At 39.8% G+C, this 22,729-nt stretch overlaps 1 protein-coding gene across 1 annotated transcript in view; it reads right to left on the bottom strand.

The window, feature by feature from the left end:
- The window catches only part of rassf8b (Ras association domain family member 8b), a 22,432-nt gene extending 4,441 nt beyond the window's left edge, over nucleotides 1–17,991 (bottom strand). Inside the window, exons 1-8 of the mRNA XM_046072517.1 lie at nucleotides 17,645–17,991; nucleotides 7,439–7,609; nucleotides 5,149–5,499; nucleotides 4,757–4,959; nucleotides 4,275–4,478; nucleotides 3,937–4,011; nucleotides 1,522–1,644; nucleotides 582–708 (exon numbers count right to left, since the gene is read on the bottom strand). Of these exons, the coding sequence (XP_045928473.1) occupies nucleotides 582–708; nucleotides 1,522–1,644; nucleotides 3,937–4,011; nucleotides 4,275–4,478; nucleotides 4,757–4,959; nucleotides 5,149–5,499; nucleotides 7,439–7,550 (1,195 nt within the window). The 5' untranslated portion in view covers nucleotides 7,551–7,609; nucleotides 17,645–17,991. The remainder of the gene's footprint in view (nucleotides 1–581; nucleotides 709–1,521; nucleotides 1,645–3,936; nucleotides 4,012–4,274; nucleotides 4,479–4,756; nucleotides 4,960–5,148; nucleotides 5,500–7,438; nucleotides 7,610–17,644) is intronic.
- Nucleotides 17,992–22,729: the final 4,738 nt, after the last annotated feature.

Genomic DNA, 22,729 nt, shown 5'->3' with positions numbered 1-22,729 from the left:
AAAAAAAAAGTAGTCAGCCATGAAGGACAAGGTACATAAATTGATTAAACAATCTGACATGAAATTCTGGCTATCTAGGACAATTACGCTCCAGGATCTACTGGCCACTGATCCACTTATTGTAAATAAATTCTGTAACTTTGTGCAAATGTTTGCTATTAGTACATTAGATAAAACAGTTTGCCACTATAGTCAATCTGAACTGGGAGAGAACTGAGAATGAGCAGTATGTGAGCTAAACCTTCCAAGGGATTTTTCAGTTGACATTGAAAATAGGGCTTTTCCTTTTGACTTGCTCTGAAAGTCTTGCAGCCCTGACACAGTCTTGGTCCATGTAATGGGGTTACAAACTTAAGCTGTTAAGGCACAACAGTCTTGCCTCAGCAGCTCAAGTCTCCAGTCTAACCCGTCATTCTCAGGATGACCACAGGGTGACACTGTGTACATACACATGTGAAGACAACGCTGCACGTAAAGCACCTCAGTCAAAATTTGGTTAGCTGTGAAACTGAACTAGTAGTGTGTTAGTGTGCATGCATGTCTGTGTACATGTGAGTGTTTGTGTGTGTGTCTGTACGTGCCGTTGTTGTTTTCTCCTGTAGGTTGAGCAGGCAGCACGGTGACCTTGGTACCGGTCTGCTGAATGAACTGCTGCAGGTTGACCTGTCGTAGCTCTTTTGTCAGCTGCTCCAGCTCCTGTTCCTTCTCCTGTGATGGAAAAAAAACAAAACAAAACCACCAAGACAACTAAATGAGGTCTGTGCCCAGGCTGATGCAAGCAGGAGCGCAATTGAAGAAATTCGCTCAACGTGCATTATGAAAAATAAGGACTACCTTTAAAATACTAAGAAATGAGTCTTGTACTCACTGGTACAGGAATTCAGCTACTGTGCCTTATTTGGATCTTTTTTTCTACCTTCACTTGACTATATTTACATAGTTTTATTGTGGATATAAAAAGTGAAAATCAATAAGGCTGCTCAGGATCTCTGCAGAAGTCATAACCCAGATGAGACAGCTAAAGAGAAGAGTTAGCTCCCAGATGGTTACGCAACTGCAGGCAAGGGATTGTGTACTTATTCAGGCCCCTCTCTAATCAGGCAAAGAATGCTGTAATACCCTCCCTCCCTTCCCCTTCTCATTACCTCATGCTTCCCACACCCTACTGGACCTTGCCTGTACGTAAAGCACTTCGCTTCATAGAAGGATGCATGCAGCCAAGGATGCACTGCACATCTCTGCAAGCCAGAGATTACACTTTGCTTCACTGCCCACAGCTTAATGAGCTTAGATTTCTATGGTTCCACCTGTGTGCGGAGGACTGGATTTCCACGCACACCTCAGTGCCAAAGTTATCCAACTTTTTTAATAAGCATTTTTAAAACATTTCCTAAAATAAAACTCCTTCAGCATCCTCCACTCGTAGAGGGAACTGCCAAGGTTTCTCCAAATTATTGACAATTCTGAGGCTACGCTGTTAAAAAACAAATCAAAACAGTAAATAGTAGAATCTGAGCTGACCTGTAATCTCTTGCTGGACTGGCCAAGCGAATGTTCCAACGCCCTGCAGCTGCTCTCCAGCCGCGCCGTGTGTTGGCTCTGCATTTCCAGCTCTGCCCTCACTTTCTCCAGCTGCGCTTGCACCTAAAATCCAGAGTGGAAGTAAAGAGAGGAAGCCAACGCTCATCACAACTTTTCAGGAGAGATGGGCAAAAGACAACTAATCCTCACAGTAAAGATGTAGGAGGACTCTTATGCTTTAACGTGTTTAGAACTTCAGACTTTGAGTTTCTTTGCTGTAAAAAACAATGCAGTGTTATGAGTTGTATTCATTTAAAGTGGTTAATATTTAAAAAAATTGGTCATGTTCAAGATATCTTTACTATACTGTACATATGGAAAATCTTCTTTTACCTCCTTATTAAAGTACATATATTGTTAGGTTTAGAGAGCTGCAATTATGGTTTATGTTAAAACTAGAGAGATGGAAAGCTAGCCACCAACTGTATGAACTGACTATGAGTCTATAGCTATGATAGCATCTCTGTGAGGCTGTCCTGCATGCTAACATGCTCATAGTGACAATGCCAACATTTTCATGTTCACCATCTTAATTTAGCATGCTAACATTTGCTAATTGGTGCTAAACACAAAGTACAGCTGAGGCTGATGCGAATGATTAGTTTCGCATGTATTTAGTCATAAATGCTTTGACATGTGCTTTTAATACTGTTGGGTCCAGCATTCTTATTTTAATAAATACATGTCTGAGCACAGGGTGTGTCCCAGCTGCTTTTAAACATGCTTTAGTGCAGCCTCTTCTCAAAAAATCTGATCTGGATCATGACGTTCTCTCTAACTTCAGGCCTATTTCCAAACTACCTTTTCTCTCGAAAGTGTTGGAGAGAATAGTCCTGAACCAACTACAAACATTCCTCAACAACCATGGCATCCAGGAGAAGTTCGAGTCTGGCTTTAAACCACGTCATAGTACAGAAACAGCACTTTTAAAGGTTTTTAATGATCTCCTTTTAACGGTGGATTCAGGCAACTCTGCTGTTCTGGTGCTTCTAGACCTTACTGCCACCTTTGACACTGTGGATCACACAATCCTTTTATCTCGCCTTGAAGGAATCAATATTGTCTTGAAATGGTTTCAGTCATACCTGACTGATAGGAGCTTCTCTGTTCATTTAGCTGAACACTCTTCGTCAACTGCTCCTCTCACCTGTGGGGTCCCTCAAGGCTCTCTGGGCCCCATCCTCTTTTCATTGTATATGCTGCCACTGGGTTCCATTTTCCAGAAACATAACATCTCCTATCACTGTTTTGCTGATGATGTCCAAATCTACTTGTCTATGAAATCCATAACCAAAGAGTCTGTGCAGCCATTGTTAGACTGCTTAAAGGAGGTAAAAACCTGGATCGAATTAAACTTCCTCACTCTGAATGAAAATAAAACAGAGATCATCACGTGTGGATGTTTAGACGCACTGGGTGACCCTCTTGGCACTTTGGGCCCCTTAGCCTCCCAAAACCGATCCTAAAAATCTTGGTGTTATTTTTGACACCTCATTCACTTTCAATAAGCAAATCAGTGGAGTTGTCAAGACCAGCTTCTTCCATTTAAGACCTCTAGCTAAAATAAAGGCCTATCTTCCTCCCAAAGACCTTGAGAAAGTCATCCATGCTTTTATTACCGACTAGATTACTGTAATTCACTATACATGGGTCTACATCAGAAATCTTTAAATCACCTCCAGTTAGTCCAAAACGCTGCTCGCCTTTTAACAAAAACAAAAAAGCCTGAACACATAACGCTCGTCTTGGCCTCCCTCCACTGGCTACCTGTCCGTTATAGGATAGATTTTAAGATTTTATTACTTGTTTTTAAGGCCTTAAAGGGTCTGGCGCCACCTTTCTGGCTGATCTCTTATGCCATCATTCTCCAGTCAGAACACTGAGGTCAACAAATCAGCTGCTCTTGGATGTCCCGAGATCAAAGCTAAAAAATAAGCCTTTTGGCGCCTTTGCAGTGGGTGCCCCCATCCTATGGAAAAGCCTCCCCATGCAAATTAAAGCTGCACAGACCCTACAAACGTTTAAATCGCTGCTTAAGACGCACCTTTTTGCAGAAGCTTTTAACCTTCGTTTAACCAGGTTTCTGATGTTTTAAAGTGTCGTTGTTTTGTTTCCCTGTGATACACTTTGGTTGTAGTAATTTTTATACTTGTTATTTATGTATTTGACATTGACCCTGTTCAGCACTTTGGTCAACTGTTGTTGTTTTTAAATGTGGTATAGAAATAAAATTGACATTGACATTATTACATTTCACAACCGCATGAACTGCTAGTGGGGTTGGGAGATTTCTAAAGCTGACACTAACATGACTTTAATCAAAAAGGAGAATTCAAAAGATAGACATGATTGTACCTCCTCCTCATCTATCTTCTGGTTTAGCTCGGCCTCCTGCTGTAGCCGCTCCTGCTCCAGGCCTGCCTCCATGTTCTACATAATGTGACAGATAATAAATAATATAGGAAAACTGGCATGAAAATAATCGATAATGACATGATAAAAAAAAAAAAAATCTGTTTCAAAATTTACAACTCCAGTTACCACTGTTTTTTTTTTCTAGTAGCATCTGTTGGTGAAGAACTACAGTGAGACTGCACAAGAAAGAAAAATACTAAAGGTTTTCATGCTGTTTATAAACCCAATAAAACAGCATCCAGTTGAATCAGGTAGCTTCTCGATGATGCCAAGCTCACCTGTATACGTGCTAAGTACTCTAAAAGCTTGGACTCGCAGCTGCGCACCCCTCCCTGCAGCTCGGAGAGCTGTTGCCGGAGTTTCCGCTCGCTCTCCTGCTCGATCTGCAGCTCGTTCTGCCAGAATTCCTCCTCCTCCATCTCTGCATCGTTCCTCCGCACCTGCTGCTCTAAAAGCATCAACTCCTCCTCGAGACTTTCCCCCTGGCAAGTGAAAAGTTATTCAACTTGAAAATATTCTTGCCCCAAAGAGAATAAAAAAATACTTGCAAAGAAGATGATGCAGGGATACACGTACAGACTCAAAAGGTGGGACAGCGATAGGCTGCTGTTCGTTGTAAATGGGGCCTGGCATTGCAGCCCTGCACCGCCCACTAAACTACAGAGATAAACCTTAATAGATTTGAAGACATGAGGGTTTAGCGTGCAGGTGTTATGGATCTGCTGTAAGTAACAACACTGGTAGCTACAGTTTTACTCACTTCATTGGCCTGGCCGGTGGCCCTCTCACAGTCTCGTAGCTCAGCCTCGCAGCCTTGCAGACGGCTCTCCAGGGCCTGGAGTTTGTCTCTCTGCAGCTGCACCAGCCGGCTCAGCTCACTGGCTGGACTCCCAGGTACAGATGCTACTCCAACACCCCCAACCCTGCTCAGATTCAGACTCACACCGCGCTGGGGTTGTTTAGCTGGACAGATGGGTGGGTGGGAGATGAAAGGATGGCGATTGGATTGTTAACAATTAACAGAATAGAGGGAGGGAAGGTTAGAAAGGGGACAGTAAAACCAGGACTTTTGACAGTATGTGCATAACTAATAACACAACCATCCCTGACAACAGTAAGCTTTATTATACAAAACAAACTAAAACGCACTACCTTCAGCATCTCTGCTTTTCCCAAATATGTCCCGCAGACCCCTGGCCCCTCCAGTGAAGGTCAGAGACTTGCGTTTGGGTTCCCTTCTTTTGAGGGAGCGGTCTGTCCCTGATGGGCGGAGCTTGGCCAGAGGCGGAAGGCTCTGCCGGTAGAAGCCACGCTCTGGGACTCGAGCCTGCCCGTCAGAGGTGGGCCGCTCGCTAACAGACGGGCCGGTCCGCTGGAGGATGAGCTGGACATCACTGGCATACTGACCCCACTTGTTGAGGGACACTACAGGGTTCTCATGTGGAGCCAGGTGACGTTCTGTCTCGCGCCATTTTTCAATCAAAGTGTACCTACCAGTACGTCCTGGGACAAAATTGATACACATAGTGCTTAATTACAGATATTTCTTGTCAACTTAAAGACCCTGTCTTTTCTCCATCAGCGTCTTACTGACAGGGATGTGGTCCAATATGAATTAAAAATTTAAACAGGTTTGGTTATTTCACATGAGAGACTTTCTATATTTTTCTGCATATTCCCTGTGCTCTTCTCCCTGATTTGACGTGGCGTGGCTCAGTTGGAAGCCGGTGATGTCATGTACTCCCATGCACCAATCAAAACATGTTTACAGCTGTGGGGTTGTTTTGTTACTTTGCCTGGCCACTGTCTAGCAACGTGATCAAACCACACCCATAGAGTCCTGATGAAGCAGATAAAATCCAACAGTTACACTAGTTTGCATTGATTGATAGGTATATTTGGCTTTAAGATTTTATAATAAATTGGTGTTCTAATTTGTAACCCCTTGGACTGTGTTTTGTAGATCTATATATCAATCAAATTAAATCAGTTTTTCTACATCTTGGCATCACTCAAACTGCCCTAATCAGTTACTTTAAATTGAACAGATTTCAGCTTTGCTTTTAAATCATTGCTTAGAAAATGGGTTTCAACGGGGAGGACGCCTTAGATTGGTTCAGCTCATGTTTGTTCAGTAAAAATGTATCTGCTGTAGTTGGTATTGCTCTCTCCTTGGGAGGTCCCTCTTACCCGTGGTGTTCGTTAAGGATCTATTCTTGGCCCCCTTGGACTCATGAGTCACAAACACAATTCAATCTCATTGTTATGCTATGCTATTAAAGAAACTCATCGACAAATCATTTAATGGCTTGGTACTGTCTGATCTCATATTATTTGTTTATGTTGTCATGGCATAAGTAACTGTAAGTGCACTTTAAAAAATTTCAAAAATCTAGTTCGAAGTGCACTGCAATTGAGAGAGGAAAGACAGAATAGGTTCATTGAATTCTTTTGCAACTCTCCCACGCCTGTGCAGCATCAGTGGTTTCAAAGAATTTTACCAGCATGTTTGGCGAAAGAACTGTACAGTGGAAAAATTCAACTCAACAAACAGTGACTGTGTTGGGAAAAGAACTACGTTCAGTGATCCACGGCTCTATGTGTGCGCGTGTGTACGCCCACATTCTTGTCTGTACACATAGATAAGAGTAAAACCGTGTCCATCCTACCCTCACCCTTTTCTTACACAGTAAGGTCCCTGTAAAAGAGACACATTCATCACTATAGCCATTCACATCAAAGTGCCCTGGCCTAGACAAAAGACACAGAGAACACAAAGGACAGTGAACGCCATAACTCCTGCTACACTGTCACTGTGAAAGACGCATGTGTTTTAACTCTAAATCTATATGTGGTGTTTATCTGTCCATTTTAAAAACAGCACACATCTCTCAGTTTGAAGACATTATAACCTTATGTTCTTGGATTCTCAAAGTTATACGTACAGCACAATCCGTGCTGTATTTCTCTGCAATTGTACCGCACGTAAATAAACCAAAGCCCATTTATGGTGAAAATCTCTTTGTACCCTCTAGTCACTTTTCATTTTATTGCAATTCATCATCTCCAGTATGTCTGACAACCTGTCTGGCCAATATTGGACCAAACCCCAAGAAAACCCCGTAGGGATTTATGTTGGGACAAAATATAATTTATATCACAGGAGGCAGATGGAAAGGATTTTGACATAGTGTTAAATCTACTCTTCTTGGTGGTGGTCTTTGTCATGTTATTGGTCGGCCATTGGGATTATCAAGATTTTTTGTGTTATTATTATTATTGGGCTGTGAAGACCCCATTATATAACCCATAATAATAACAATAATTCACATTTACTGCTACTTATTCATTCCATATTATATCTTTTCAAGAATCTACCACCTGCAAACACAAGAGATGAGCACAATGTTTCTCATATTGTAGTAAGTAGTTTAGAGCTTACCAATGGCTTGTGCCAAAGCAATGACCACTTCCTGGCATGTGGTGAACTCCGTGACCCCGCACACGATGCGCTGCACTCCGTCCACCCACACTTTCAGCTCCATGGCCTTCATCCAGAGGCCCTCATTCCTCCACACCACAAGGGGGTGATAATAGTGTTTTACTGACCATCCTTGAATGAAAAAAGGAACTATTCAGCGCAATGGAAAGTGTTACACGGTTTTGCATTTCAGACAAACTTGTAAAACAAAAACCTTGAAGTTGTACTTGTCAGTACTTTCATTATCCAGCTCTACAGTTTTTCTCGGCTCTGCAGAGCTTTTTAGCATCTTTCAACTCATTGCTTTGGTTTCACAACTGTTTGGGTTCCCTCTCATCAGCGTTGTTTCCAACCACAGCAGGCAGCTCTGCACCTGCCCAGCACTTAACAGCAGACAGACAAATTTAGCAAATGACTTTACGACCTCTAAATACACCTATTACAATATGGACGGAAAGAACTAATATATTAAATATCAACCAAGCACCACATGGCCGTGCAGAGTGTCACCAGCTTCCTAGAAAGAAACAACTTACAACACATGTTCTTCTGAAGTAGTTTCCTGTAATGCTGGCGACAAATTGCTGCAGGAGCACACTTACGGTGCAGTGATTGTGACCGTGTAACACGCCTCATCAAATATATTTTTCAGTGCAGGAAAGCTTACAGTGGTCACATGCACACAGAGCAAGAGCCATTTCAAACTGCTGACACAAGCACCTTGGCAGTGAGGCAGTCATTATGAACCTGGCAAGGCCACGACAGCGGGCCAATGCAACAGAGCAGTGAAGGAGGTGGTGCCTCCTGCTCCCTACTGGGAAGCCCCCCTCCTTTTTCCTGACTGGGCCATCAGCTCAGCTTGGATCCGTGACTTCCATATCGCTGGAGGCCTCCCTTAACAATTTAGGCGCCTTCCATCTTCATCACAGCAGGAATGGGACTCCCAATCCTCAAGCAATTTAACAACCGCTCCCCACTTGAGGCCTTTTCCTACTGAGACTGCATTGCATTGTACACTCCTCTACACTGATGGCATCTGTTAAGGGAAAGGCCTGCGTTTGGTGGAAAGCGGGATGATTTGTAACTGTAGACAGATACTGCAGGATGCATCTGAACCCAGATGCCTGTTACAGCCCAGTAAATGAGACTTTACCCTTGACTACAACTCAGCAGAACAGGGAAGAAAGGGGAGACAGTGGAATTAAAGAAAAAGGGGGAAAAAAGGAGCAATGAAGAAGACACAGTAGAAGGACAGATGGATAACCAAAGCAAAGAAGGTGATTGAAAAGGAGAGTGCATGGGTTATGGTTGCCACAAGAAAGACTGTAAACACTTAACATGAAAAAAGACATGAAACACAACCCCTAACTTTGGCAGAATATGACTTCAGTCTACAAGACATTTACCTTACAACATAGTGTGTAAAACCATTGCTTACCTTAACTGACAATTGTATTTTTCTGACCAAACTGCAACACATTCAAGTATAATCTGAAATTGATTATCTACTCGGCAAGAAGTGAATTGACTGAAACCATTTCTAATCTTAATTGGAAAAGTTTAACTTGAAATGTATTTTTACACAAATAGAACGTTTAGCTTAACAAAATGTCTGCGACATGGTTTCATCACATACAGTATCCTTAACAGATGATGCGATGACGCCTTCAAATGCTCACAGCTGAGGGCGAAATGTTGTAATACAATGTTTATTCAGAGAGGAGTGATATTGGAATTGCACTGTGGTTTTATCCAGGAGGATTGGCCAGTTGACACAAGCTTGTAAATCTGCCCCCCTCTGCCTCTCTCTCTCACACACAAATGGATACACACACTTGCTATGAGCACATCTATGTGAGAAGTCGTACTGAAGTCATTCACTCCTCTGTGATACAATTGTCACAAAGCTATCATCGCAACAGAGAGCAAAATAAGACACAAAAATTTCATTTTCACTCCATTCAAGTCCTTATAAATACTAAATTAACAATTCACTTGCTAATGGGAGACTTTAATTTGATAATGCTCATGAATTAAAGGTGAAGAGCTATGCAATAAGAGGCTTCAGGGATTTTAGAACAAAAGTAGAATTGGGCAGCATGCGCATTTATAAAATTTGTAAAAATAACAAATGTTTACAAGAGACATGAGTCTGCTGGACAGGATGCTCCATAAGGACGGCTTGGAGTGTCTTTTCAGGACCATGAGTCACCTTTTCCTCTAAGGTAACAGACAAGCTGCAGCCCAGTATAATATCAAACATGACCATCAAAACAAAAAAACCCCATTAGGTTAAAACTAATCTCGCAAATATGTTAATATTTAAAATGTTTTCATTCCTTGACTCACATGCTCCCACTGGCCCTAGTAGGTGTTTTATAAGAAGCAGCATAGGAGCAGGCAGCTGTGCAGCAGCAGATGTTCAGATGCACTTTAGTCAAACTTAGCGGTAAGTACAGGTTTTTATTCTTTGATCCTTAATGATAAAACGGCCCTTTTGTAACCACTTAGATGAACTCAAAATCCTATATCTGTTAGGCTGAAGTACACAGGATATAGAAGGTGTGACCTGGGAACGTAACACTGCACTGGCTTCGGACTTATCAGTGTCAAACTAATCAAATTCTTTGCACAACAGCTCTAGCAACATGACCGCTGCAGTCTGTTTCCTTGTGCTTCGATTTTCTTTACCCTTCCATCACTTGAATCACTGTGAGGCTCGCCACGCCTCAGCGGCCTCAGCGGCTCTGTGACGACAGCCGTTGCTCTTATTGTTCTGAATTTTCATCAGCCTATTTCCACATTCTCTCTGGTTACGTCTTTGATCTAAATTACAGTCACTTTGAAGCACCCCACTGTGAGAGTGTGAATAAATAAATCATACCAGCTACATGGTGTGTTACACAAATTAACATGCTGCAACATGTGCATTTCTATTTTGGTTCAGTTTCATTGTAAATGTACTCCCATTTTTAGTATCAGACTGAGTTATACCTCTTCAAAGTGAGTAAACCCAAGAACCTGTGGGAGAAGTGCTGTAGCTGTTGGATCTTCCTTTTCTATTAGTCACAGTTTAATAAACAGAAAGACTCAATGCTCCACATTCCAACTGCATACTGAATCCTCCAAAGTAATCCATTTATAGAGAATCCAAGACAAGTAAAGTTCACTCTTCTTCGGCAACCTAAAAAAATCACTAAAGGTAGAATTATCATTACATAGCTTCTGTTTAGCCTTAATTGAATTCTAATCAGTGTGAGTCTCTCTATATTTTTGAGGTTGACATTTGTGGTTTTGAGTTAAATGTCTCTACAGTTATTAATAGATTGGGTCCGTCCCTCAGTATGAATTGCAATATTGGTTATCCCTTTACTTTTCCTCTAGAGCAGTATTACTTTGAAGGTTACTTGGGAAATGTAACAGCTTACCGATTACAAGTTATCCTATTTGAAATGTAATAGTAGTGTAACTATTTCAATTACTTTGTCAAAATAATGTAACTTATTACATTCAATTACTTTTCTTAATTTCTAATGAATGTTTTCAGCTGTTCACCATTTTCAAAAGACAACTTGAGAGGCAATTTAACTGGCATTGTAACGTTAATGGATTATAGTTACATTTATTTTGCAATTAAATTATGTAACTAAATGTAACTAATCACTGCCCCAACACAGCTCTAGAGTGATCATCAAATCAAATTAACAATTTCTCAAAAATTTTGTTAAGGGTTAGGGTTGCACATGCGCAAAAGTGGTTCTGTCAGTCAAAGCAGGTTACCGCAAATCTGCTTCTTCAAAATGATCCAACTAAATCTTTCATATTGAGATAACAATTTTTTTAATCACTGGAGATGAAACTGTTCACTATGATGTAATAGGAATATACTTTAGATATGAAAAACCTTATTAAAGAGTACATTTTTAATTGACAACAATCTAACAATATAGCAACACAAAGGCAGCTAACCCTAGCTGCTAGCACATCGACCATCAGACCGATGTGCACAGCTGTAGGGTTAGCCGACACGCGTAAGGTAAGGGTAGAGTAAGATGCTTTGGGAAGCTGACAACGCCTTTTATACTAACTTAGCTAGCTAGTTACTAGCGCTTCCAGTACAGACAGGGTGTCTCATTCAGACGCACCCGGAGGCGTCTCATAAGGACGCTGAAGGGTAACTTTTGCATCAAATAACACTTTCTGAAAGCATCAGTATTTCATTTCATTCATCAGTAGCACATTTGTGGTAACCTTCTTTGGCAGACAGGACCACTTTTGCCCATGTGCAGAACGAATGTTGCTGTTGGTACGGATTTGGCACTGACACTTGAAAGTTGGCACTGACACTTATTTCGGAAAATATATGTACTGTAGTCAATGGCAAAAGACAACTTATTTTTTTTTCTTTTATGAACTGTGAGCTGAATTACACAGATGATGTTTGTCAATTTAAATGATAATTTTGTCTGACAAGAAAGTTGCAGTTTGTTGTACAGTAAAGTTACATTCAGTTTTGTGAAAACCGTTCAACGAACTACATCTCTCGTCTCGCACAATATACGTGTATATAATATAACATGTTAACGCGGTAATGCTAGGTAACATTAATTGCTTAGTTGCTGCTAGCTAGATAACTCAGCTATGTTCTAAGCAGAAATACAGTCCCCTCCAAAAGTATTGGAACAGTAAGACAAATTCCTTTGTTTTTGTTGTTCACTGAAGACATTTGGGTTTAAGATCAAAAGAAGAGTATGAGACAAGATTTCAGAATTTCAGGTCTCATTTCCTGGTATTCAAAGCTAGATGTGTTAAACAACTTAGGACATATCACCTTTTTGTATTAGACCACAGCATTCTTAGGTGAGCAAAAGTATTGGAACAAATAATCTTAAAGTAAATAACATTTAATATTTGGTGGCCTAACCCTTGCTTGCAATAACTGCCTCAAGCCTGGGACCCATCGACATCACCAAACTGTTGCATTCTTCATTTCTGATGCTATTCCAGGCTTTTAAAGCAGCTTCTTTCAGTTCTTGTTTGTTTCGGGGTGTTTCTCCCTTCAGTCTCCTCTTAAGGAGGTGAAATGCATGCTCTATTGGGTTCAGGTCAGGTGATTGACTTGGCCAGTCTAAAACCTTCCTCTTTTTCCCCTGATGAAACCCTTTGTTTTGTTGGCAGTGTGCTTTGGCTCATTGTCCTGCTGTATGATAAACTTCCTCCCGATTAGTTAAATGCATTTCTCCATAAATTGGCAGACAAAGTGTTTCTGTACACTTCTGAATTCATTCTGCTGCCACCATCAACAATTACATCATCAATAAATATTAATGAGCCTGTTCCAGAAGCAGCTATGCACGCCCAAGCCATGACATTACCTCCACCATGCTTCACAGATAAGCTTGTATGCTTCGGATCATAAGCAGTTCCTTTCTTTCTCCACACTTTGGCCTTTCCATCACTTTGGTAGAGATTAATCTTGGTCTCATCAGTCCATAAGATCGTGTTCCAGAACTTTTGCAGCTCATCTCTGTACTTTTTTGCAAATTTCAATCTGGCCTTCTGATTCTTAATGCTGATGAATGGTTTGCATCTTGTGGTGTGGCCTCTATATTTCTGCTCTCTGATTCTTCTTCAAACAGTGGATTGTGATACCTTCACCCTGCACTGTGGAGGTCGTTGGTGATGTCACTTACTGATGTTTTGGGGGTTTTCTTCACAGCTCTTACAATATTTCTGTCATTAAATACTGTTGTTTTCCTTGGCCGACCTGTTCGACGTTGCTCAGTACACCAGTAGTTTCTTTCTTTTTCAGGGCATTCCAATTGTTGTGCAAGTAGTATAAGAAGAACAAACTGCTACATAACAAAACAGGGCATCCAACAGCAATAAGAAGAAGAAAGAGCTACAGAGACAAATAATTGATTTTTTAAGAGTCAGTAGAGAAGCTAGAGTAGAATTCATTTTGATCGGGGTGATATGAGGAAATAGTTGAAAAAAGCTAGAGGAAAGGTTGCTGCTATCAGTACAAATCCTTGCTGTTGGACAACCTTAGCTGCAGCCCTTTGGTTTCAGACATGAAGAATACTGTGTCGTCTGGGCTATGAACCATTGAGCTAAACTTAGTTGTGACTTCAGTCTGCCTCCCCTGAAGTTTCATTCTCAGGATGCCACAAGAAGGCAGAGCTAGGGAGGGGTCACAGTGTGGCAAGACAGTGTTTCTTATTTTAATTTCCTCAAATATGAATGGTAATTCATAAGACGGATCAGCACACAAATACCAAGAAAAGATCCTTTAATATTCCTAAGATGAGCATTAAAAGTACAAAAATATTAATATTTAATATCACACTTACTGCAAGTCTGGGTTTAAATGCAAAGTATCCACCAAAGAGTTCATTTCCTGCCTTGTTTTCGCCCACTGCTCTCTCAGTCCATGACTAAATTTTAACAAACTAATTGATTAGGTTTGAACCTCTGACCCTGGCTTATTTCTCCAGCAGCCCGCCAACAACAAACAGAATACAATAATGTTGTCATTAACTGCCATAACATTATGATTTATGACAAAAAAAAATCCAATTAAACCTGCAAATGTACACTCCAATAGCACAAGCCTAAAGTAAAACATTATTGTATATTTCCAAAATTGCACTAATGTCACCATGAAAAATATTTATTTGGGAAAACCCTGCTAAAAATATCAGCTTAATTTAACTATACTTGGTACACCTCAGTGTGAACTCATGCATGAACAATGTACATGAATGGTGTTATTTCTGACAGACTAACAATGAACTTAATGTATTACTGATGCATAATTATTGAAATATACACAAAGAGCCTTTTATTTCAACTATTTTGAGACACTTTTAGGTTGTAATTTGGTGTGTTAGGGCTGGGCGATATTGCCAAACATGTTATCACGATAAAAACATTTCATATCATTCGATATCGATAATTATCACAATAAATGTAAAGTCGTTAGTTCTTTCAAGTTTAAAGGCTGATTTTTGCTCCTGACTGAAAATTTAAGAAACCAGATGGTTACTTATGTGGTTTTCTTTGTGGTCAGAATGGGAGAAACACTTGATGCTAAACAGTGAATCACTTAACAAAACTGAGGGAGAACATCCAAAACTAGTATTATAACTAAACTAGAATATTAGTAAATCTTTTTTCAGTCCCTGTTCCGCAACAAAATAAATATTTTAACAGAAAAATTAAGTGCTAGTTTGTTCATGATTCATATGAATTAAACCAAATATTTATTGACGATAAATTGAACATTAATTATATTGATATTGAGGAAAATTATATTGCGATAATTATCATTATTGTTTTATTGCCCAGCCCTAGTTTAAGTACTTCTTTGTGTACTAATGCTTTACTTTTTTAATTTTTATATACTTAAATACACTTTGAGGATAACTACTAATACACATTTAAACACAAGGAAATACTGTATTATAATAAAATTATGTAAAAAATTAATCAAAAAGAAAATTTTATATGAGTAACGTTAATATAGATTTCAAGTGTTTATTTATTTAGTAGCACAATCAAGTACAAATTAGATGTAGCTCAGTATATTTAAAATTGCACAAATTCATTAAGCAGCCGCAGTAGTGAGCAGGTCTACAACAGACGGTGATCCAATCAGTGGCCAATTTTTAAAGCAACAAGGAGGCTGAAGCAGCAGGGGATGGGGTTCCACTGAAACAAGTGGTGCACAGACAAAAGAGCATGTTGCAGAGTGAGTGTATGTGTGTGTGTGTGTGTGTGTGTGTGTGTGTGTGTGTGTGAGCCGACATGGCTAGCGGCATGACTGGATGCAAACAATCCCTCACCATAGCGACACAGCTCTGGCTTTGTCCGAGCCTTACACAGATGACTGCATTGATTGGAGGGCACGATCTGGGAAAGTAGACCAAACAATCACTAACAATTAAGAAGCAACCCATGCTGTCCTGTCACTTCCTCTTTGTTTCCTCCCAGTGTCGTGGGCCGCGAGAAAACATGGAGGTGTGCAGTGCAGCAGGGTTTCTCAAACTCAGGATTAAGTGGGGTGTTGCTGGAACGTCTCAGAGTTTGTCTGCTGGTGGAGATCAACCACGCAGATTAACCATTCAGTTTTCCAAAGGGGAAATTCACCTATGACTCAGACAAAGTAATTCAGTTCATTTTTAAAGCAATAACTCTATACAGAGAAAGCATAATGTCGTCTTTATACAATATAGTTATTAGTATTGCTTGCCAAACTCAGGACAAAAGTTCATTATATAATAGAGGCTGTACGAGTAGGCTACTTGAAGTGCCTAAACACACAGCTCATTTATTACATACATAGTTTTGCAGGTATTTGAACAGAAACCAAAGTATTTGACAAATTAAAAGATTTGACCTAATAATGATTTTTGACAATTCATCAGGGAAACACGACTGTTTGCACATAATCAAAATGCAATCCATTCAGTAGTTAGAAGATATTTCAATCTGACCCTGCCAAAGTGGTAGACACATTGCCACCCATTGAGCCACACCATGCTAATATCAGACTGACTTTGTGACTTTGCGTTTTTATATTGGCACCCTAACTTATATTATACAGCAGTATCTCACATCTTTCCTGTTTCTCTTCACTGCTAATTAATACTGTAAACTAATACAAGATTACATGAGAAAATGCTGCTATCCCTACTTTAAACTATTGCTAGTCCACCCTAAAATCTGATAAAGATATTAAAAGGATTCAAATTGGAAATAGTGCAATTGTGTGCTGCTCAATGGAGATGCCCTTTAGAGATTACTTCCACATCAACTTTGTCAGCTAGGGAGAGTGAGGTGGCTGCAGGTTTAACAAAAGCTGGAATAAGCTGAGTGAAAAGCTTCAGCGAGTAACCAGACAGAACAGCTTTCCATTCAGGTACTGTCAATCGGATATTCTGTAAGAAACAATCTTTCCTGTGGAGAAACAAGCATGGATGCATTTTACATGGATGCATTTTAATCCACATTACTAAAAACATCTTAAATAAATGGCAGTGGGCAGGTATTTGTCACAATTTCCACAAACATATGTATTGTAAAACATTTTGTTTAACTACTGATAACATGTGGGGAAATAAAGTGTATCCAACTCAGCATTATATTTATAACATTTTAACAAGTGCTGGGAACAATCACTATATTGAAGTTAGGTGACCAAATTGCCACCTTGCAGTCTCAAAAGTTAAACTAATCAGCTTGAGCCTTTAACCCTTTAAGACTTGGAGCTTAGCTGACCATGAGGGGGAGGAGGGTCTGCTGAAAGATAAACTAGACTGGATTTACACTTCAAAGTATGTTAATTAGAGTTTTCCGCTTTAGGAACACACATGTCTGATGTTAAGGCAAATATTGACTAGAAGGAATGACATGTTTACTAGTTGTAGTAGAGTAGTTTTGTAAATGGAGCTTGGGTGTTCAAAAGACATAGAAGCCACATATTGTTGTGAAAATGTTGGTCAGGTAACACTGTTTTTGTATTTCTACCACAAACACAACCTGCCTGAGTTTTGTCCTTGATTCCGTCACACGCATGCTTTAAAGACTTTCTGCTCTCTACTCGCCTTTGCTGTATGACTCAGTTGAAAGATGTGATTAAAACCACTGCTGAGTGAGCACTTATAGCCCAACTCTATTAGGAGATTCATCATTGCAGGACTCAGCAGATCCACTCACACACACACTGAACCCACTCACTCATACACTCACTCACTTCCTGCTGGCTCATGGATCAGGTATGTTACCATGTGGAAAATGTGTCAGAAACACCAGTGCCACTCCATTTGAGTATGCATTCTTGTGTGAAATATAAACTACAAGGAGGTTATAAAATAGGCTGGCACATCTTAGTGTTTAAAAAGGGAGGAGGATAGTGAGACAAACGTGAGTACATCTGCAACATAAAGTTATGCAACCACAGGGGACCAGTCTGCATTAGCTCTTCATGGTGTTTTCCTGTCTCCCAGATATATAACAAAAGGAAATTCGCTTTGAATGGATCTAATTGCAGTTTATTATAGCAGCCTTCTTTGGCAGCAGTTTGGCTTCTTGCTTGACATTCAAGCAACAGTACGTATACAGGCTGCATGCACTCAGCCATGTGTATAAAGCCCACCAACATACCTTTTTTCTGCGGAAGATCACTGCGTGTTAGAGCATTTGAAACTCTCCTGTTGTGCTGGAGCCTCAGTATTTCTCAATCAAATCCGGTACTTTCCGCTGCATGTTTTGCGGGCCACTTGCCGGAGATCCTGTTTAATTCCGTGCTGCTCTGCGCCAACATCAGAGTTAACGGTGTGCGCGCATCCCCGCCTCTATAACCCGTGCGGTTATTGGACATCCGACATAGGAGCTTTCAAGGCTTCTGCTGTCTTGCCTGTCTTCTGCTACTCTGCCCGTCACTGAGTGAGACCAAAGAGCTTGTTGTAAATTACATCGGAACTGAACTGGGACACCGCAAGGCATGATGGACCGGTTAAAGCTGCAATGCACTGGCAACGCAAATGGACCATGAGATCCTCGGCACTCTGATGCAAGTTGCAGTCACGTTGAAGCTGGGGGATCTGATTGAGTCCTTTAAGACAAAATCTTTCATATTTCTACAAGTGTGTCTTTCACAGTTTACACACTTGTGAATAAGTTGTCTATGGCACTAATGTGGAAAGCAGTGGTGGGATGCAACTAGGTTATACTGAAGTAGGCTAATATTTGTCCTACTGGAGTGTTTCTATTTTATGTTACTTTGTTAATTTGCACTCCACTACATTTATTTGGTAACTTTAGTAACTGCTTCCTTTGCAAATTCAGATTAATTATACAAAATATAACAAATGAATTATGACCTGTTCTAGGTTATGATACGACTTTATTGATCCCCATGGGGACATTCAACTACCCAGCACAGTAATTAAAATTAGCTCCACTTTTACCGACATTAAAGTGATGTATACATTTAATACATTTTTTTGCATCCATGACCTTTATTTGTAAAACAGTGTTTCTACACAGTGGTGTTGCTACTTTGACTTAAGTAAAAGTGTTGATTACTGGTGGTAGGTCACATATTTATTTGTTTTTTTAAATTTCTTTAAGCTTTGTGCAGTTCTATTTTTAACAATGTGACTTTGTTTTTATTAGTCTCTTTGGTTTAATATATTATATTGTAAATGGTCTGTACTTTTATAGTGCCTTTCTAGTCTTCCGACTTCTGGAAGACTCAGTATATGGGTTAGACATATTTGAAGACATAAAAATACTGCAAATGTGTTGCAAAGTTTAACTACCAGGCACAATATGTCTTGTACTTAACTGAAAGGTCTTGAGTCTTCCAGGTTCCACATCCACTTGTGTAAGTTGCATACTGTATCATGACTGGCTCCATACTAGTTGTGATTGCACAAAATCCTGTTGGTACTGTATGTCTTAAAGGTAAAACATGCAAGATATGGACAGAATTTTAGTTTAAAATAACTAACATTATCAACAGAACGTGAAGGAGTAACAATTTCGATGTTATGTCAAACACTTGTATTGTGTTACAGTTTGTAAGTTCCAGTCCAGTAACAGGCTTACCAGACCTTCAGTATGTTACCTAGGGCACGTGATGTTAAACACTTGATTAATGTTGTGAAACTGTTGGTTAGGTCTAGCCAACAAAACTACTTGGTTAGGTTTAGGAAAAGATCATGGTTTGGGTTAAAATAAGAACACTGCATAAATCACGTCATGTAAGTAACATAGTCACCCACGAAACGTTTTTTTAACAAAACATTAAATTAGTCAAAATTGACTTGGTTTCACGTGTGACTCGAACCTTAGTCGAATGAGTGAAGGCCCTGAGTTTACTTGACACACCCATCCACCACCATCAGCTCCTTATGTGGACTTTGTTGCTCTTCATACCATGTCTAAAAACAATCAATAAAACAATCTAATCTAATCTAATCTAATCTAGTCAGCTGACTTCTTCCTTTGCTCCTGTCATACAGCCCAACAATAACCGTAAATATGGGTCATTAATAAGCTGCTGCATAATCGACCTACACGGCTGTTTTTCTAGCGAGGATGGGCTGATTAAAGTATACCCATAGTAGAGCTTTCTACTACTTGATAAGAAACCACATGACAGTGTAAAATTGAGCATTTCTGCATGTTTCAACATTTCATTTCAGCCGAGTGATACTTAAACTGAGTGAAATATTCAACCAAAGACTACATGTTTTTATGGCTGCACCATTTCCATCAGAACACACAGCCTAAAATACAGCCTGACCTAAACTGAAGGTTTGGGCAGAGTTTAAGAACTTAACTCATGAAAAGCAGCAGCATGTTTGATTTGAGAGATCTGTTTAACTTTTAAAAAAGGCAAAAGTATAAATAAAGGTGGGGTGAGATTGTGTGTTTGTCCTTATTTAAATTCCAGTCAACACTCATGTCTTCATGTCTCACAGCATTAAATCATGACCGCTTCCTGTTGGCTGATCAGGCAGAATCACTGATGACCTTCAGCTTTTCAGTATACTGTAATTTCAGAACTGATATGATCCAGAAAATTAAAAAAAATAGTATTTGTTCAAAAGACATGCCCCTTTTGATAAGCTTGACAACATTTGCATGCATCCAACAGTTACTGCATCAATCTGTGCTTTCTCTCACAAACCCATTTTGTAAGAAACTGTTGTTACTTGACTCATATGGTCCTCCTTCTAGCCAGCTTTAATCTTAATAGCACTCATTCGTTCCAGTGTTGTAGGTCTATATATCAGCTTAGAACTAAACTCTGCAATTAATCCTGAAAATATGGTTTAGCTGTTGTGACAATCAGGCTGCGTGTGATTGATGTGACTGTTGCAGGCAGTAGTGACAGACACTTTCAGGATTTAAAGCTTAATGCACACTGTAGTCAGGTGTCTGCTTGTGGTGTCATGGTTAAAATTTAAATGCAAACAAAAGCTGGTTATTTGGAACAGAAAGTTAAGGCATGGGGGGGTTTAATTTTGTTATGTAGATACAGCATTTGGCAAGAAAGGTTCAAGCAAAAACACCTTATTTCAGTCTGGAAGCCAAATCATTAAAGTCCCTTGACAGGTGTTTTCACTTTGTCTCATTAGGCCTTTTCTCAGGACCGTGGGTGTACACAGGCTGTGCTTTACAACACTTTGTTGTTAGTTTTGTCACACTTGTCAGGATGAGACATCTTCGCCTTCATCATTCTATTGGCTAATGAAATTTGGTGCAATTCTTTGCACAACTGAGCAGGTCTAATCAGCCACAACCAGACTAAACACCTGTGTGTGTGTGTGTGTGTGTGTGTGTGTGTGTGTGTGTACATGACTAGCTCCTGTTGCACCAGCTATTCTAAGTTCAGACTTAGTGTAGCTTACATGGAAGTTTACTCGTTACTAAATTAAAACAGTTTGCACCACACAGGCTAGTGCTTACCTAAAGATTAGTTTTATTATGCTCAGTAACAGCCAGTTGTAACTGCTGCGTAGCTAAAAGAAAAAGCTAACGTTAGATTGCTAATATCTGACCTATCAGACCCATTCAGAATGAAGGGTAAAGAAATAATAATAATAATAAGGATCATAGTCAACATATGAGACCAGACACTTGTTTAATGATCAAAACAGGGAACATTTTGAGTTACATTTCACTAAAATAACACCACATATCTCAAATAGCAAAGTAATACAAATAACGTTCTGCTAAATTACCTAATATCGTTAGCTAGATTAGCATAATCAGATATTTCCCACTGCTGAACTTGAATACTACTAATGTGATCATACATTTCTCCATCTATGCATAAATAAATAAAACAAAGGCATACCAACATGTACAAAGAATTAAGTTTAATATATTGTTTTCCCACAAAAAAACTGTAATTTTTGGAAGTTATGCTCCAGCTTATGATGCTACAGTGACTTCCTGTCTATGTAGTTGATTGCTTTTTTTATTGGCGCCACCAGATTTAGGTAATCACTTGCTAGACTTTATACACAGACTTAAATGGATTTAAGAATAGCTGGGGGGAGGGAAATATGAGGTTACAGTTAGTTTGTAATGTTAAAAAAAAGGTTGAGGCTCTCTGTTCCTCGTCTTCTGTCACCACCCTAATAAAATCTTGAAATTTGTGTTCAGCAGAACCAAACAAATTCTTCATTGAAAGCCACATCATTGTCCCCCTTTCAGACCGCTGCCATTTACCTTTTCTTATGTGGTTGTGTGCTGTTTGCCATCAAGTCAAGAAGCCTACTCTTGACCCACAGACTAGACTCTCTCCTCAGACATGTCTTCTCTAACCAGCTTTCTCTGTAGCCGTCACAACACGACCTCCTTGACCCCAATCAGTCACGAGTCAAGCAAGCACTCTTACTCTGTATTTCAAAAGGACTTGGACACATTTCTCATCCTGCCTTCCTTTTCACAGTCCTCATCCTTCTTGATTTGTCTGCTGTGTTTGACACAGTCAGCCACCAGTTACTCCTTGGCACCACTGCAGACCACGAGATCTGAGAATTTAACTGTATACGGTGTCTTTCTACTTGACTGACTGCGTCTATCAGGTTTCATTGCTGGAATGCTGGAAAAAGCGCTCAGTCATCGGCTCCCTCCTATCCTTTCCTTCCAAGAAATAAATTGATCTTCCCTCCTTGAAATGTCAGAATCACGCTCAATTTTATGTTTCAGGCTGGCAGATTTTACTTTTAGAGTACTTGACATCTGCCTCACCCTGAAGACATCTAAAGACACACGAGATATATGAAACTGAAGGGGAAAGGAACCTGGAACATCAAATTAAATTGTGGTCTACCCAAAGACTAAAGGGAAACACTTATGTCTAATTTCACACCAGTTATGTCACTATTTGGCCGTCATTATTTTAATGTTTGTAGTGGATAAGAACATAAACAATAGAAATTTGTTTAGATACCAGTATATATGTGCCACTGAATGTCTGTTCTCTGGTGAATATGAGCGTGTCAGACATTGTTTTTTTGCTGCTGTATTCACAACTATTCATGTGACAACATACAAAATTTTTCGGGGCCTTTTACTTCAAAGCAATGTGAAGCTCTGATCACATACAAGTCTCCATTTATTTTTCTCTTTCAGTCTTGCAGAGTGGACACATTTTTGAAAACCAGTGGTTCCCAGCTTTTTATGACCGCTTTAAATGAAGCAACCTTCAAATCCTCATCACTG

Source organism: Micropterus dolomieu, linkage group LG16 (assembly GCF_021292245.1).
Source record: "Micropterus dolomieu isolate WLL.071019.BEF.003 ecotype Adirondacks linkage group LG16, ASM2129224v1, whole genome shotgun sequence".
Lineage (NCBI taxonomy): Eukaryota > Metazoa > Chordata > Actinopteri > Centrarchiformes > Centrarchidae > Micropterus > Micropterus dolomieu.
Note: the sequence above shows the minus strand (reverse complement) of the source record. Positions and strands in the feature narration are given on the sequence as shown.